Source organism: Watersipora subatra, chromosome 7 (genome assembly GCF_963576615.1).
Source record: "Watersipora subatra chromosome 7, tzWatSuba1.1, whole genome shotgun sequence".
In the NCBI taxonomy this organism is placed as follows: Eukaryota; Metazoa; Bryozoa; class Gymnolaemata; order Cheilostomatida; family Watersiporidae; genus Watersipora; species Watersipora subatra.
In genome coordinates this window covers 58253592-58272240 of record NC_088714.1, presented here as the reverse complement: position 1 = coordinate 58272240, position 18649 = coordinate 58253592, and the positions used below count along the sequence as shown (strand labels likewise).

Below are 18649 nucleotides of genomic sequence, written 5' to 3'. Positions count from 1 at the left end.
AGCTTGGTCACCTGTCCTGTAAATCTTCACCGGTGTAGTTTGTTTCCGTGTTGTTGTCCATATAATTGTGAAAATGGCGAGCGTACCCACTGTTCTCCGATTACTAGCTGCTTCTGTTAAAATTGCTGAAAAATCGGGAAACATAGTTCGACGTATTCTGAGCTCTGGAGAACTAGGAATCGTTGAAAAGGTAAGGTTTTGAACTATCGGGCTTCAACTTATTGAACGTTGTGAGATGCTTTATCATAATCACCAGAAATTGACAAATTTTTCATCTATTAGTTGTTTTACCATAAATATGTTTTATAATTACACGTTTGAAGGATACACGCTTTTACCACGCATTGTTTAAACCTAATGTGTATTTATAATTTAATAGGATCAATTTAAATATATTCTATAATGTTTAAACGACAGTTTAAACGTTTCTTTTGTTGTTGATAGCAATAAAATGAGCTGTTAAAACGATTTTTAAAATGCTCGTTCTAATGTGGCCGTTCTAATCTCGTTCTCTCCTTCTAAAGTCGAGTGTATCATTAGTTAACACTTTAGTTATTAAAACCAAATCATACTGTTACTTTTGTATAAGACACCCACTTGGTGCTCGCTCTGTCTGTTTCATGGTCAAAATCATGAAACAGACAGAGCTTCCTTCTAGGATCTAATATGATGCTGGCATGTTGTAAGCTGGCGTAAGTCATTTTTTTGCCCAGAAAGTGAAGGGCCATATTAAAAAAATATTAGTTACTGCTGCATTTGTGTTGATTAGTAAATAAGAAAAACTGCTGCCAATCATTCTTAATTACACACTCCTTTTTTCAGCATCCATTTTTATGTAGACATCTGCAAATGTTCCACAGTTAATAAGCGCTGTTCAGTTCACTTTAAATCTCTTTTGCTATCATAGAAGAAGAGGTGATATTATTTTACAAGGCATCTGGCTAAACTTACATAACACCATGTTTATGGAATTTTCCAGTTTTGCACCTGTAGACCAAATATTCAATATGCTAAGACACCATTATAATAGAAACTTTGATTATTGTTGTCTGGAGTATAGAAAATGCACTCTGCTACGCCCGATGCTTCATCACCCGCTCATATGCGTGATAACCTATTTGTAAGAAGTGAATGTGGAAGCATAAATCTTGCATGTCAATGCTTTTCAACTGAATGTGACGCTCTCCCTCTCCATAAGCTAGGATTATCGTTATTGACAAACTCAACGACCAGATGTTGTAGTTCTCACTTCATTCCTCATTGTCATGGTAATTAAATTTGTTTTGAAGTATCATGCAAAAACTAAATTCAAAGTAAGTCACAATGTTTGAATGCATTAGTGAAGGGGCTTTGCAAGCTTTCAGAGTTATAGCCGTGATTGTCAACTTATGTAGCCTAAATAGAGTATTACCTCATGTCTTGCAGGTGACATAGGATCTGCATGTGTCGGCAGTTGCTCATGGTACATACAGAAGGATGTAATCAGTGACAGCAGTTGTCTATTAGCCTAGTTGAAAAACAAGTGTCAGAATGTTACGAGACTTATGTTAGACTTATGCTTTTAGGCTGTCAAGGTCTCACTCTAGTTTGTAGTTGACTTTGTCAGTTTTTGTCAAACTGCACTTGGATGATAACACTTGACTACTGTTACCAAAGCCAGAAGTAAATGATTGACTCAAATTCAGAGTTACACACTTATTACTGCTTGTTCTACTTTGGAACTTTTTTTTACTTTTACTTTTTTTCACGATTATCATATGGCCCAGCTATCTCTATTGCATCTAGACGATCCAGAGGGTATCACAATTACACATGGGAGAAATTTGTAGTTAGCTGGAACATCAGTCTGCCCAAAATCTTTGCTTACACAAGTTTCTGGCAGTGTTGATCATACTTTGGGTTTAACTTAGCGATACTGTGAAAGCCTTGGAATAATATCTTCTCTCCACTGTATCTCTGCCCCTTTCTACATGTAGATTCTAGCATGAAGTTGTTGACAGTTTATACAGAGTAGTAGCCCTACGGCCTAGTAACAATAGACAGATAGTTCCTCAGATTTGTGAGGATATTGACAGCTGGGAGCAAGTTCTCGCTCAACTGGTTGGCATAGCATTGCGTAACCTTGCTGAGATGACACTAATGTGAAATGGTTTTACTCCCCAGAAACCATGAGAATTGTTGGCCGGTTTCGTGTCCAAGCATCACGGTACGGGTGACTGAATGGAACGCCGCATCCAGCTACAGTGCATGGCCATTCCAGAGATAGCTATCAGTTATCAGTTAAATTAAAGCAATGTTGCCCCATTAACAATAAGCATATAGAAATAGTGATAGTATCACTAGGTTGGTTATACCTGATTAGTTTGTACGTGTATTATCTTGTTTTTCATCAAGGAGGGTGCACTTACACGACTTGCCATATTATCAGTAGACAAGCGTCACTGAGCTGCTGTGGCAGGCGGATAGTTATGGGCCATCGCTACTGGATTGTCTCCTCCACGCACAAACTCGCAAACCTTTTAATGTCTCACAGGCAAATGTGAAGCGAAGAATAGTGAGTTTTAAAAAAGGTATGAAAGAGAAGACATCAAGTGTGCAAATAAATATACGTATGACTTTTGTTGTTATTTAGGAAAATGTGAATGACCTTCAGACAGAGGCTGATCGAACTGTGCAGCGATGCATCGTCTCCTCGCTCTACCATAACTTTCCCAAACTCACCGTCATTGGTGAGGAGGTGAGTCTATCGATTTTGTTGTAAGAGGAAATAACTCTTGCGTATGTCTTTACAGCTACTTTCACCGGCGTAATGCCTGGATTGATGACGCATCATATAGCTACCGGTTACTCAAACCAATGGTATCTGCAATATGCTGCATTTACATACAGAAGTTCTCAGGCTAAGCCTGTTGTCTAGATTATCATGCTTTATTAGCCTATGAATTGTGATATGGTGAAATGGTTTTCAGGCTGGCTCAGCATTCTTGGGTGTGACATAATATTGTGATACTTTTTGCCTATATCTATAAAACGTTGTTTCAAAAAGGTTTTTAATTCACTTTCATTTCATGTGTGGAATACTTAGTGTTTTCTTGACAGCATATCAGGCTTGCTGTTCATATTACAGCTACCGGTATTATGAGTGCGTGATATCGTTTGTAAATATGTAATTATGTTATGTTTATGAAGTACATCTCTAGATACACTACATTCATAACATTCTTCATAAAAGATGGTTAAGCATTTCATTTTTCAATAAAGTAGCTTTTGTGTATTTGAGACCTCAGGCTCTTTAGCGGTGGGAGTTGCCTTCTCGTTGTTAATTTATATGGTGCCTTAGCTTCATGTGTTCAGAGTTATCACCTCGTGCTTTGCTGGATGCGCTAACATCATTTTAATTGAAACTTACTTTCATAAGTCTCAAAAAGCTGAGTCACTGTCTCTTATTCTTGCTCTCTCATTTCATCGAAGAGTTGTCTAGTCATGAACTGATGCCTGCCATTCCAATCAATTCACAACTAGAATTTAGAAGCATGTTTGTTACGGACAAATTGCTTTGCGCTGTCTGTCAGATATATAATTGAGATATGAATGTCGGTTGACTTTTGAGTCGTTTTGCCGTGTTTTATAGGATGACCTAGATGAGACAGTGGACAAGGACATCATGGAGACTGGATTTGCCGATGATGTCATGGCTATGACCTGCCCAGAAAAGTTTGTGAATGCTCCCGAGTCCGAGGTAGGCCGTGTGGTCGTCAGTGGTCATTCTTTATGCATGTTCTGACCACCATAGAAGCGCTAGAGATTCCTTGTCCTTCTCGTCAGCCAAAGCAGATGGGATCAAATCATATTTTCACTTTTTCCAGCTGACACGCTGTCAAGTCTTCTCTCACGCCATAAAATATATAAACATTCGAGAACCATAAAATTGTTGGAGGTTACCAGACCTCCACAATTTTGATGTGTTTTATGCTGGTTTTGAATTACATAGAATGCCAACTAACATTTTTCTTTGCTGATCAAACTTGTTTTTCGCCGACTTAGTAATCAGCTAGTAACAGTTTAGCATCTAATTTAACATTTTGTTTGACAAAATTTTATAAGGAAACAGTATTTAGTAGCGGTGGCTACTCCGTTGTATTCATATAACTCTCCAAGGCTCTAATATTAGAGAAAAAATAGTGTCTCATGCAAGAATTGAACCCACAACATGCAGATTACCAACCATGAACACTACCATCTGAGCTAATAGCTGCAGAGTAATTGTGAGGATACATATCACGCATGACAATCTCTTACATCACTCAAGACTGCCAGGATATTAGTATCCATAAAAGGTCATGAAATACTCTGCCTGTTTGTTTCGTATGCAGGTTGCCAACAAGTTGAGCATTTTATTGACAAGCTCATTAATCATATAGGCCTATTAGTAGACGTTTTATCAATGTCCTATATATTCAACCTATTCTATTGAAGCTGCGTGTGTGCTAAGTGGAGAAACCAGCTAACTGATTTATGTAATGTATTGTAACTGGTGGAGTCTTTAGTACTGTCAGTTTGTGTGATGAGAGGTCCTTGTGCAATGCCATTCTTTATGATACTAACATTTGAAGAGTATCTGTAAGTTCTCTCCAGTCCCAATTTATAATACCCTAGGACACTTATGTATTCGCTTCATCTAACTTTCGCGTTTTTGCCGAGTCACCCTCTCGCAAAATTTCATGTGTGAAACTAAACTATCATAACGAACGAGCGAAACCGCGAAATTAAATAGCTTTGTTCATTGATAGTCCAAGAAAAAAATGGCAGCAAGCGATCAAATTGCATTATCGACCTCGCCCAAACCATTCTGCCTGCGGTTCACAATTACAAACTAGTTCCAAATTGAAATTTTTTTCTTATTGGTGAACCAGGCCCGTATTCCCTGGAGCAGCTGGCCGGCTGAGCCGTCCCAAATTTTTAGGAACTTTCCGCGGCTAAGTATAGTCAAACTCGGATAACTCGCCCTCGGATAAAATGTAACATTTCATCTCAAACACAAGGTTAACTCCAACGGATTTGTTTGGTCCGTTCCCACGCAATGATAAATTGCTTCAGATAACTTGACCTCAACATCATTCATTCGAAAAGTTATTTGCCCAACGGCTATGGAGGCGGTTGTTATCGCTGTAGAATATCACTTTATTCGAAGCCATAGAGACAAACATCAACTTTTAGTAGTTCTTAGGCGTCATTATTATCATCATCAGTGGCAAAATATTCTTGTTAACGACCTTTATAAAGGTTTGCAAAATATCAAGTTTTACCAAACATCAGCGTGGTCATGTCCCATTGAAAGCGTGGAAACCACCACGTGAACTTAAAATGAAATTGGCAAAATTGATCTTTGTTAAAACGCTCAAAAGAAAAAGATGTCTTTTTTCTGAGCGTTTTAACTGCGGTCAAGTTTTGCCTATTTTAATTTAAAAACGTCTCGTCAGTCACATCACCTAAAACAAAACTAATCTCAAAAAATAGAAAAAAGTTGATACTTTCCTATAAAATGTTTTACAACTTCACATGAGAGGCCCGGCTGAGGCCCTACATAAGAAAAACCAGTTGGGGGCTTCCACCGCCCCCTCAACACCCCCAGGTGTTCATAACTAGTCGCCCAACATTAGCCGCCCCAACTTGCAACCAGTGAATACAGGCCTGCGGTGAACTGAACCTGAGGAATCTAGTTATGTTTGTTCCACAGCATTTATTTTCACATCACTATATTTTCGCACTCACCAGAACTGCGAAATTAAGGTGCAGTGAAATTTTACTCTGTATGCTACTCACAAAACTAAATCTTAGCGAAATATAAGTGTCCTAGGGTATGCACAGGTGCATTGCACAAATCTGTATTGCTGTAAATTGTCAAGTCATTTTACATTTGGTTACAGAGTTATTATTTCTAGAGCACAACTCCCAATATCTTCACTAGTTGAGGTTTTAAGATTCCAATAGTTGATATCTTTTACCTCTGCGACGTTGAACACTTCAGCAAGTATCAGCAAGAGTGTCTCTATTTGTGTACAGAGTTCAAGCGTGCCAAGGTCTCATTCATATGTTAAAACCATCTTATGTTGGAGCAAATATTTCCATAAGAACACATGGTAATTTGTTTAATTCGTTCCACAGCCAATAAACATACTTTAACTCCTTACTGCTGGTAAATACACAAGTTTAAAGCAAATGCAGTTTATAAAACTGCAAAAAAATTAATTTATGTGACAAACAAATAAAGATTTTTTACTGATGTGTCTTTGGGCTGGTTTATACTGTATTACCAGATGTCAGGGTTGTCCTCTCAATGATTATTCGTCGGCTATGTGCGCAGTAGGCCGATGGCATTGCTGAGGCAACGCTGATTTGTCAGAAAACATTTCAGCTGTCACACTTTCTCAATATTTGCGAAGTATCTGTGACATCCTTCACAGTCTGTGACATCCATGACAGTCTGTGACATCCATGACAGTCTGTGCAATGTGCACCACTTCAGTGATGGTGATTGGCTGTAGCGGATTACTTAATCTATATTTCCTTTCACGATAGTTGCTGCGGGACTAGTATTTCATGGTTTCAGAGACCGCATTGTGTAATGAGAACGATATGTCGCAGACTAATCGCCATGTAAATGCGAATGGGTTCACAATAGGGTGGACAGTGTTATTACAAACAATCACCAATGTATTTTGGGGTTAACCCCGACATACTGAGACGTAGTGTGAACCAGTCTTTAGAGACACGTGAATGCAAGTGCAGGATCGATGATTCATAAGCCCGCAGGTAAAGGTAGTGATAGAGACATGGGCGTAACTTACCTAGACTAGGTTAACCCGGATTAACTTAGCCTGTACATTATTTTTTATATTTTATTTTCAATTTTGTCTAGCCTCTTCACCTTGAATTACAAAACTGTAATTTTGTTCTTAGCTTATAGGCAGTGAGCTAAAAGCGAACATGTCATAAACTTGATGTTTGTTAGCAGTTTTATTTTTCTCGGATTTTCACCACAACATTGACACGCATGTAGGAAGTGTATATTGTGTTTATACAGACATGTATGACATAATTTGTTGCGATACATTTGATGCATATAATATAATCTGTCCTTTAGCTTGTGATGTGGGTGGATCCCCTGGACGGTACGAAGGAGTTCACTCAAGGCTTGCTCGATCATGTGACAGTGCTGATTGGCCTGTCATGGCAGGGGAAGGCCATCGGAGGGGTCATACACCAACCTTACTTCAATTACCAGAACAAAGGAGCCGAGCTAGGCAGAACCATCTACTCTCTAAATGGTTTAGGTGAGAATGTCTGTTATAGCTTTTGGCTACGGTACTACCTTATTTTTAATGCGTATTTCGATAAAGATTATTTGTTTATTTCGTAATTTTTAAAGCTCCTTTTAATTTTTCGCATACAATAATCCCTCGGTACGTCGCGGCTCATCTTTCACGGTTTTAGTACTTTGTGGTTAAAAAATGTTTAATTTCAAAAATTTTAAATTGAAAAAAATTAATTAAAACAACATTAAAAAATATTGAAATACGTAGAATACATTTACAAACATGTGACTTCCTTCTCACAACGAACCCAGTTAATCACAAGTACGAATATTCAGACCAGATGAAACACAAATTACGCTCGTACTATGTAAGTGCATTCTCTGGCTTAAAATACTTGGACTGAAGTTGAAATATGACCTGAAAGTCAATGAAGATAACTTCAATTTACTCACTTATTAATTATTATATAGGAAATAAATACAACATGTTTAAAAAGCAGTTCAAGTGTTCTGGTGTTAAAATTTGGCTCATACATACACTTTGGAGAAATTAGTTTCTCTTTAGCAAAATTTTACTCATCATGGAGGACGACAGTTCCATTAAAAGTGAAAAGCAAAAAGTGAGGGATCACTGTATTTCCCTTTTGGAAGGGCAGCTTGTGCCGCTTGTGTCATTGCAAACTACAGCCACCTCATTACAGTTTTACCTTCAAACATCAACTAGCACCGAATAGACAGTCAAGTTTCGTTTGGAATTTCACTTGCGCGTAATAAATAGCATACAAAATAACTCTATTTCATTGTTGGAGTTATCTGCTCTTGCCGACAGTAAATCGACTGTTTTATCCAATACATCTTCCATAAAACTGGAGTGTTGGTTTATTGTCGTTTACAATAATGTTAAAGAGTTTATTTAAACTTCTTGTAACGAGTTTGTCCGTTATACATGTTTTTTGAGCATTTGATACTAGAAAATAAGCAAACAACAAAGTGCAGCCTTAGAAAATAACCTGGTATCTGGTTGTAATCTGATTACGACTTTCAGGGGTTTTCGGTCTGACGGATAAGAAACCACCAACAGAGGGAAATATAATCGCTACAACCAGGTCTCATTCTAATAAGGCCGTCAATGACTCCATCGAAGCCTGTGAACCAACAGAGGTGCTCAGAGTTGGAGGTGCTGGCCATAAGGTAGATATCAACCGAACTAATCCTAGTCTTTTGCCACCTTGGTCCTAACTGTGAGCTAGGGTATCGACGCACAAGTTGAACTACCTGAGTTTATAGCCGTGATAGCTTACAATTCTTTGTATCATAACTGTTAATTCTATAGCAAGTAAGTTTTGTATACAGTGCATCCTCAAGTTACGATTACATTGATATACAATTTTTTCACCTTACAAAATAGAATATATTGATTTTTTCACCTCGCCATACGAATCTTATTTCACCATACAAAGTCAACAGTATTTTCGCCCGAGTTCAAATTTGGCAGTTGGTATGCTTATTATGTATGTCAAAATAACAAAGACGCCGAAATATTGTTTGCCGAAAACATTTTCACAAGGCCTGAAAGAAGCACGATGACCGATTTCTCTCATTTCAACAATTCTCGTGTACAAAACGATAATATTTTTCTTTTTTAACTAGTAGCAAAGTTGGAGTTGCAATTCCTTCAAACAGAAAGTTTAGTGGCCAGACAACTTCTTTTAACCTGCTAACAAAAATCCATTTCATTATGAATACAGCATCATCCGGTTTTTTTGCCAAATTAGCTTAAAAAAGGGTTTAAATGAGACCAGCTAAAATTATAATAAAAACGAAACCAGAAACTAATAGGTGGTGAAATTTTAGCGATGAAAAAGTTGAAGTTTAGTAAAATAGTTAAAAATGCATATTAAAACGTAGCTTTAAGTATTCTTTTAGTAAGCTAAATTCATTTAAGTTAAATTCAACGTTTATGTTATGTCTGCTTTGAAAGTAAGAACTCCTTAGTAGGGAGTAAGAACTCCTTAGAACTCACTGCCCATATTATATTGTAAAGTTACCTTTTATTGCAGATCATAATCAATAAATACACTAAATATAACAAAGTTACTGTAGGTAACTATAGTTACTAAGGTTAATATTCTATTATATTACTAAAATTTAATGTGTGCAGTATTTGTATAAGATTCTGATGATTTTTACAAGGAAAATCTTGTATAAATAGTTACTATGATTTCTATACCCTTACATACGATTTTTTTCACCATACTATGCCAACCTTGGAATGGATCAAAATTGTATCCTTAAGCCGTGGTCACACGGGCACCGAACCGAACTAAATGACGCAAAACGACGTCGTTTTCAGCTCTAAAAAGTTCGGCTGAGGACATTTCTGGCCGAAACGAACTATTTCGGTACTGCTCGAAATTTCATGCCGAACCCTTGCTCTTATTGGCTGGTTAAAATTCTAGAATTCTAGCGAGCACGCGTCACATTTCTTCTTACGTGCGTGTGAGTAAAGTTAAAAAAGAAATGGGACGATACTTTTATTTCGTTTAATAAACAACATGAAGCAATTTACGACAAGGTTCACCCGGACTTGTGATTGGGTTGCATAAATGTAAGATGTTGCACTTAAGTTTTGCATAAATGTAAGGGAATGGTTGTGATTTTCTTTCGTGTAGAATATAAGTAATGTGTCATATTCATCCTGATGAACTATCGTTGACTGATTTATTTATGTAAAACCACAGTACTATGATAAAGACTGTTTTTGTTTGTTATGTACTCAGCATAGAAAAACATTCATATGTTAATAAAAAAATATAATTATGTTGATGGGAAGGGTTAGCAAAATATTTGTATCGAGTGATTTATTTTGAGCAGCCGAACGATCTTCTGATAAATCTGCTGTGTAATTATAATTGTTCCTCAAAGTTTTTTGTTTACAATAGAAATATTTAACTCAAATACATAACGACTACTAATGAAACCGTGTCCTGTCTCTATACGAATGGTATCTAGGAAGCGAAGTTACTTCGGTGGCCGTGTGACATGTGCCACGAACCGAACCAGCCTCCGAACCGAACCGATCCTACGTCGGTTCGGTGCTCGTGTGACCACGCCTTTAGGGTGTACTGTAGTACAATACATTTTTGGAAGCCGGTAGTTAAGTAATCTAATCTAGGCTGGCTCTTGGGTCTGTCCATTGGCTGAATTAGAGCTAGGCTTATGGTTGGTTTAATTTTATAGGTTATGCTGTTGCTGGATGGGGTGGTGCATGCCTATGTGTTTGCCAGTCCTGGCTGCAAAAAGTGGGATACTTGTGCCCCTGAGGCTATTCTGAAGGAGAAGGGAGGCACTCTGACAGATATGCACGGTACATCACATTTTGATTTTGTTATTAAAGTCAAATTCTGCCATTCCAAGAAGTAGGAGGAAAATTTAATTGTTAGATACGTCTTCAGCTAAACAGGAAGATGCCCCGGTGGTACATTTTTTATTTGCTGCAGGGTTTTAATTATTTCATTCACAAAATCATGAAAAAATTATTGTTTTGTTTTAATTATTTATTTATTAATTATTCATTCACTTGGTGTTGAAGCGCACCTGACTGTGGTTTTATTTGTTGATTTTTGTGACAAATTTGAACCCTCCAATGCTTTTTGACACCCTGTTCTAATTTTAAATTCTAAGGTTAGGTTTTTGCTGGCTTGTACATGTACTGTTAGGCCAGATATTCGTGGTGTGAAGAATACGTTTTTAAATTTATCAATTTTATAACTTGTCTGCTCAGGCTGCAATTAGCTCAAACTAAAGGTTATATATATGCATGACCATATGGTGAGAGTATTCAACATGGATAGAGCCCCAAATGTGTTATGTAATACTAAAAAAACTTCATTCAACTAATATGTGTTTTTTAGGTATTCTATCCAGTGAACGGCTAGGGATTAGGATAGGGACGAGTAGAAATAATAATTGATGCTTATAATAATTGCTCTACTGTTGAACATGTCGTTATCAGCAGTAAAACAAGTAACAAAAAATTCAAATAATCTATAAAATGCTGGTCTGACACAGAAGTGTTTCTTTTTAACCAAAGCCATACTGCCCTCTGCTGTTAAAACCACTTATCTCCCTTAAAAATGGTTTTTCGCTATGCAGCTGGTCAATTTTGCTCTGATTAATTTGTTTCAGCGAAATTTTATTACATAATTCCTTCATCTATTATGTAATTTAAGTTCATCAATAAAGGATTATTAATTCCTGTGTTAATCTGTTATGAGTAGTTCTATCCGAAGTTCCCTTGAACAGATTTTGAGAACTCTGCAGATAAAACTACTTATCAGCTGTTAAGTAGTTTTATGTGCAGTTCAGGGTATCTGATTCATGCAATGTCTGCTGCAAAAACTATTTATGAAATTTAATAAAGGCAACAGACAAAATTTCAAAGCTTACTAAACAAATATTTTCTCTTTTTACCTATTTATAAATTTGGACCGCTCACAAAAATCAGTGTTTACTTACATATTGGCATCTTAAGAACCTGACAACTCGCTAAAAAGCAGGGACACATTTTAGAAGACAAGATACAGTATGAAAGATCTAAACATCTGTTGAGACCATATTTTGATTGTTCAAAATCATACCGTCAAAAAATAAACCAGTTCAGAAGAGTTTGAGTATATGTAGAGTTTTTGAAAATCAGTTACAATGATAAAAAAAACATTTATCCATCAGAGTGTTGATCAGCAAACAGCGAATAAAATTGCTCTCGCTACAAGAAATAGAGAAGGTAGTTTGTATAAAGATTTATATACTTTACTTATATTACACTTTACATACTGTCCAAAGTAATCTTAACATGGCATTATTTATTTTATATAAATCTGCATGGGACATTCTGCATATATCATTTAATTATTCTTCATAGACCATTTAACACAATATTTCATATGTTGCTTTTTATAGTACTCTAAATATAACATTTTGCAGAATAATTATTTTCTTAACACAAATATTCAGCAAAATTATTTTATTATTTTGAACACTATGTAACGAATAATATAAGTGAAGTATATAAATTATTTTACAAACCTAATCCTTAGTGTTCAAAATAATAAAATAATTTTGCTGAATATTTGTGTTAAGAAAAGAATTATTCTGCAAAATGTTATATTTAGAGTACTATAAAAAGCAACATATGAAATATTGTGTTAAATGGTCTATGAAGAATAATTAAATGATATATGCAGAATGTCCCATGCAGATTTATATAAAATAAATAATGCCATGTTAAGATTACTTTGGACAGTATGTAAAGTATAATATAAGTAAAGTATATAAATCTTTATACAAACTACCTTCTCTATTTCTTGTAGCGAGAGCAATTTTATTCGCTGTTTGCTGATCAACACTCTGATGGATAAATGTTTTTTTTTATCATTGTAACTGATTTTCAAAAACTCTACATATACTCAAACTCTTCTGAACTGGTTTATTTTTTGACGGTATGATTTTGAACAATCAAAATATGGTCTCAACAGATGTTTAGATCTTTCATACTGTATCTTGTCTTCTAAAATGTGTCCCTGCTTTTTAGCGAGTTGTCAGGTTCTTAAGATGCCAATATGTAAGTAAACACTGATTTTTGTGAGCGGTCCAAATTTATAAATAGGTAAAAAGAGAAAATATTTGTTTAGTAAGCTTTGAAATTTTGTCTGTTGCCTTTATTAAATTTCATAAATAGTTTTTGCAGCAGACATTGCATGAATCAGATACCCTGAACTGCACATAAAACTACTTAACAGCTGATAAGTAGTTTTATCTGCAGAGTTCTCAAAATCTGTTCAAGGGAACTGCGGATAGAACTACTCATAACAGATTAACACAGGAATTAATAATCCTTTATTGATGAACTTAAATTACATAATAGATGAAGGAATTATGTAATGGAATTTCGCTGAAACTAATTAATCAGAGCAAAATTGACCAGCTGCATAGCGAAAAACCATTTTTAAGGGAGATAAGTGGTTTTAGCAGCAGAGGGTAGCATAGATGTTGGTTAGTCGGTGATTTTTTAGTTATATTGGTTTGTTAGCCAATCAAAAAGTTAGAACACCTTGCCACCGATGAACAGATGTCAACCATATTTTAAATGTTGATGTTAGTTGCCTCAGCTGTACATCCCTAAGCCTAGTTCCCATATCGATTGCGAGACTTCGGCAGTAATCTTGCGCAGCAAAACGCTTGCGACACTAGGCTCGGCGGCTTATGTTCACATAAAACTGCATCGCTAATAATGGCATAAAAATGTTCGCTCGCCATACCGTTTCGATAATGTTGACCTTAATCTGTACAGTGCATTTCGGTAAGGTTTTACCTGCGGTTTTACCTGCGGTTTTACCTGCGGCTCTAAACAGCTTGAACTTGAACAGCTCTAAACTCTTGTGTTGCCGCCGGCAACTACCTTCGGGCAGATTCCCATTTAACTGCTAATAGCCTGCGGTTCTGTCACCGGTGCTTTGCGACGTATATGGTAACCAGACTTAATGAGCAGTGCTATAGCATTGCTGTTTGTGAAAAGGACTAATGACTTTACCGAAAAGCAAAAAGTTACTTATTCATTTTTATTGTTTTGTGGTTGGTGTCTTTGTGAAGCTGTACTCCTTGCTTTACAAAATATTTATTTGATCTTTGTGAATTTTTGCATAGGTGCGCAATTCATACGGCTTTGAAAGCATGTTCAAGGATTGAAATTTTCTTCATAAGAAAACCAATTTGTAACCGAATGACTTGGAGATATGTAGTCCTGATTTGTTAACTGGAATATGTCTATTGTCAACTGCTTTTCTAAAACATATTCAGATCTAACATATTACATTCTCTAGTGGAATTGGTTTGCTCAAATATAGAATATTAAGTTTTGTTGCTAACGCTCTAGTTGTACCAGAAGTGTTGCATAACTATCATATTGTTCTTATTATTACTAACAGGAAGTGACCTGCAATACCATAAGGAGGTGCAGAGACAAAATACCGGTGGTGTCCTTGCTACCCTGCATTCCGACCATTCGTGGTACTTGAACAGAATCCCAGCTAGCGTTAAGGAGGCGCTCAACCCAGTCAAATCCTAAGGATACTCATTTCCAACGGATTCATTCATTTCAATTCAGTATTGTGAAACAGTTTGCAGGTCTATGCAATTTGGATATATCAAGTCTATGCAATTTAGATGTATGTGAGTAGTATCAAAGATCATGCTTCTATTGTCTTTTACATTGATAAGTTTGTTTGCAAATACATCAATTTCATATATTCTTATGTTTCATCAGTTTCATTCGTCAAAAACCGTTCTGTAATGCTTTAAGGAGTTGTCTTCTCGATTAATTTGAGTTTGAGGGTAGACAACTACTATTAAATGCATCAAAGATTAATTGGTTACCACACTACACTGCATCATCAAAAGGAATTTAGCTCAAACCTAAATTAATTCTTTACACTTGTAAAACAAACAGCATAGACTTTAAGCCACCTCATTTATAATAATTGTTTAACTTGTTTCTAGAAAAGGTAACATGAGTACAGTTTTTACTGCTTGATAGTTCTTGCAAGTCATATTTCTTGAGCGTTATCACTTATAAATCAGCACCCTTCCCAACAGAAAAATTTTATTTTTGTAAACTAGTAAACATTTAAATAATGTATGTTGAAAAATTATTTATTAAAAAAGCTTGTGGGTGAAAAGTTTGAAAAATCTTGGTGCCATCAAAAATAAAAATGGTGCAAAAAGATGAGAAATAAATGAAAAATTGTAAGATCTCAGAGTGAATGAACAAAAACAGCAGTTTACAAACAAGATTATTTGTACGCTTTCCTATGCTAACAGGCTGCTGCCTTATTACTATGCTTGGTTGATGCTGCCAGCAAGGGCCATCTATTGGCCATCCACCCCAACTAGATGGAAATGCTGTCATGCCTCGACCTGTTCTTGGGTACCAGATTTTTCTTGTCAAAAGAGTGAAATTGGTCTAACAAAAGCCAGAAAGCACTTCAATACGTATTTGCATGCCGCTCTATGGAAAGTGGTTAGTACTAGTAACTAGTGACCAATAACTAAAGAGAGTAGGTAACTTAAAATCTTTAACATGTTATGGAATTGCTCATATTTGACATACTGCTGTCAGAAAAGTCTTACAGTTGAGTGTTAACAAAAACTTGTATTCACTAGGCATTCTTCATAGTTCTTGTGGGCTGCTTGAGAATTAGTTTAATAATCAATAATCTATGCATAACAGATTGGTGATCATTTTAATACTATCTTACCTTTTAAAATGTCAGCTGGTAGACCAATCGAACGTAGATTAAAAATACCCTGCCACATAAATGTTTTGTGGTCAGCTTTGGAACTGCTGTTGATCTGAAACCAGAGCAATTTATAATTTTCCTTAAAAGAAGTTAGAGAGCAGCTGCGGTCTATTGACTTAAACCACCTGACCTGGGGTCAGGGGTCACGAGTTCGTTTCCAGAAGAGCCACTAGTGGTGACAGGAAGAGCAACTGATGGTGACACGGAAAGCAACCGATAGTAAATTGTTCTCTCTGTCAAAACACCAATGCAGATCAGTCTGTAGTTTAACGGATAATCATCGAATTGGAGTTTCATCAGAAAAAATTTAAAATATTGAAAAACTCAGTAGTGGCATTCTTCTAGTTAGCATGTTCTAGTAAGTGATCAATATCACCTTTCAATACGTATATATATATATTACTTTATTGTCAATAATTTCATTTTAATTAGAAATGTTTTTCAAATTATTCCATACAACGATAATAAATCAAAGACAAGAAAAAAGCAACGGTTTGCCATTAAAATCGAATAACTAGTTTTACAAATAGTGTTTAAAATGCCTTTCTCTGCTAATAGAATGGATATTAGGTGGAAGATCGTTAAGTGGTGTGTGTGGTGTCAAGAGCTCAAATGTCCACTGGTTTATCACTCAACTCTTCCTCCTGAATCTCAATTTTGCCTTCCATATATGCTCTGGCCCATTCATACTAAAATGACTGACAAACAGTTACAGCCATATTGTACCTTTATTCTAGTAAGTATTTCAGCTGATACTTTCAGCTCATAAAAATCTTATTACTGATGTTAGTTCTAGGTTTGAACATTCTCTCAGTTTGGTCCCCGTGTTGAGCTTTTAAAAATCAATGAAGTTAGATGACGATGATGATATCATTTTGTGCATGAGATTGTAAGTCCGCAATAATTGAGTGTTTCACATTTGAGCATCCCGCAGTAAATAACACAAGAATTATGACAAAATTCCAGATACTTAATGACTGCCTTCTATATATTTTAGACAAATATTATTTTTGTCTGACGTTTTTCAGTTACATACACTAGAACTCTAGCGGTCCAGTACGGCGTGAAAGGTCATCATGTGTAATAACTAAGTGTACAATTATTCTTCTACATGTAAAGGTGTTTGAGTGGTGCAGATGGTAGTGCCTTTGGTTAGGAATCAGAATATGCAAGATCGATTCTTCTGTGGTGCAATTCTTTTTCTTAACACTCTTAGCGTGGCTTCAGACAGGTAGATGGACAAACAGACACAGCTCTGATTATGGTGAAAGCGAGTACCCTGACCCTCTGGTATGTCGTGAGAGATCTTCGGGTGTAGTTACTATCTGTACAATTATTCCAGAATATGTTAACCTGACTGATTGGTGCTGGTGTGTGAGCTGGATGTCAAGAGTTCAAATCATTTACGACATAATCCTTTTTCTAGCCCAAATTGTCTCTGCAGACAGACAGACAGCCCCTGCGGACAGACACGGCTATTATTATTTTTTTTAGTCGTACACGGGCAGTCCCGTGCGCCATGAAAATATGACAGATGTAATAAGTATGTCAGCAACTATTTCATAGTATAGCAAGGTGGCTGTGTGGTGTTGCGGTTAGTGCAACTGTCTACAAACTGGTGTTTTCAAGTTCAATACCAGTGCGGATTGTTTTTTTTCTTAAAGCCATTCACGTGGCTTTGAACAGCCAGACATACGACAAACGAACATGCCTCTTATTATAGTAAAGATTTCTACAAGCTGACTTTGATGCTGTTATATATACAGCTATAGCAACCTCAGCTAGAACTTGAGTCAGTATCTGGAGAACATTCAGACATCGGCTGACTGGTCAAGAGAGGCTTGCAGTCTTGCAGAACTCTGCGAGGCAATGAGCAGAGGGCAGCAGCTGTTGAATAAACAAGTCTATAATAATTGACAGCATTACATCAACAGAATTTATTGCTTGCAGATGGTCAGCTATAACGAGCATTGCAAAATATTGACAGAAAGCCAGGCGGCAGCTGCCGTCGCATTGCCAATTTTTCTACACATGATATTATGCAAAAAAGTGAAATATATGAAGGAATGTGTTGCGAATAGAAATGTTTATTTTAAAATAAATCACGCGGCTAGGTTGAGAAAATGCTGTCCATATCGAATGCCACTGTTTCATTGGTTGGTAAATTAAATTAACACTGGCTTGAATCAAACAAGGCAGGATGAGCACTAATTGTTTGTATTCATTGGATTTGTTAAGTTTTATCTATGCTCTGTGGAGCTAATTTGACACTCTGCAGAGGAGCATAAATAAACAGCAGGATATAATGCCAAAACAAGTGTCAGCTATCCTATAACTTCTCTCTGAATTACAACACGATCGGCAGCACATTGACAGCGCCTCAGCAGCATCTGACACTCCTTCCTTCAGCTGCGCTTAACACAGATTTGAGTGGTAGAAATAGTTTAGGCTGTTTGGCTATGAAACGATTAGACTTTAAAAATAACTCATCATTATGTATTATATCATATATATTATACGTTATACTGCTTTTAAGTTTCTCAATTCATAAACAGCTGCAAAACCAAAAATAAAAGTCTAAAAGGTTTTTAGGAAGGTATAAAATAGAGCTACTATATTTGTTAATCAGGTAGCAGGCAAAATCTACGCTTCTTATCTCAGATGGGTCTGACTGAACTTTCATAAATGGTTTTTAATTTCAACTTCAAATGTACATAGTAATATTATTGTGAGTACCATTGTGTTCTTTAAATTATGAATATTTCAGGTGGCACAGAGATGCTACTAACCATTCAATTGAGTTGAGCAGAAACCAAAATAATATTTTCACTTGAAGAACTCTACTTATAAGCTTGCAGTGTCATAATTGTAGATAAAACATTAAGATATGTAGTTGGTTTATGTTCTACTTTTTTATTAATTGGGAATTAAGGAAGAGCCAATGACAGCAATTATGTTGTACTACAGTAAACTCACA

General features: G+C 36.2%; 1 protein-coding gene across 1 annotated transcript; it reads left to right on the top strand.

Moving 5' to 3' along the window:
* The first annotated feature begins 1 nt into the window (after position 1).
* On the top strand, positions 2-14628 carry LOC137401203 (3'(2'),5'-bisphosphate nucleotidase 1-like). The gene is made up of 7 exons (XM_068087600.1): positions 2-190; positions 2633-2737; positions 3632-3739; positions 7145-7334; positions 8361-8506; positions 10556-10682; positions 14302-14628. The coding sequence occupies exons 1-7, from the start codon at positions 74-76 to the stop codon at positions 14439-14441; spliced, it is 933 nt and encodes a 310-aa protein (XP_067943701.1). The 5' UTR covers positions 2-73; the 3' UTR covers positions 14442-14628.
* The last annotated feature ends 4021 nt before the right edge of the window (positions 14629-18649 follow it).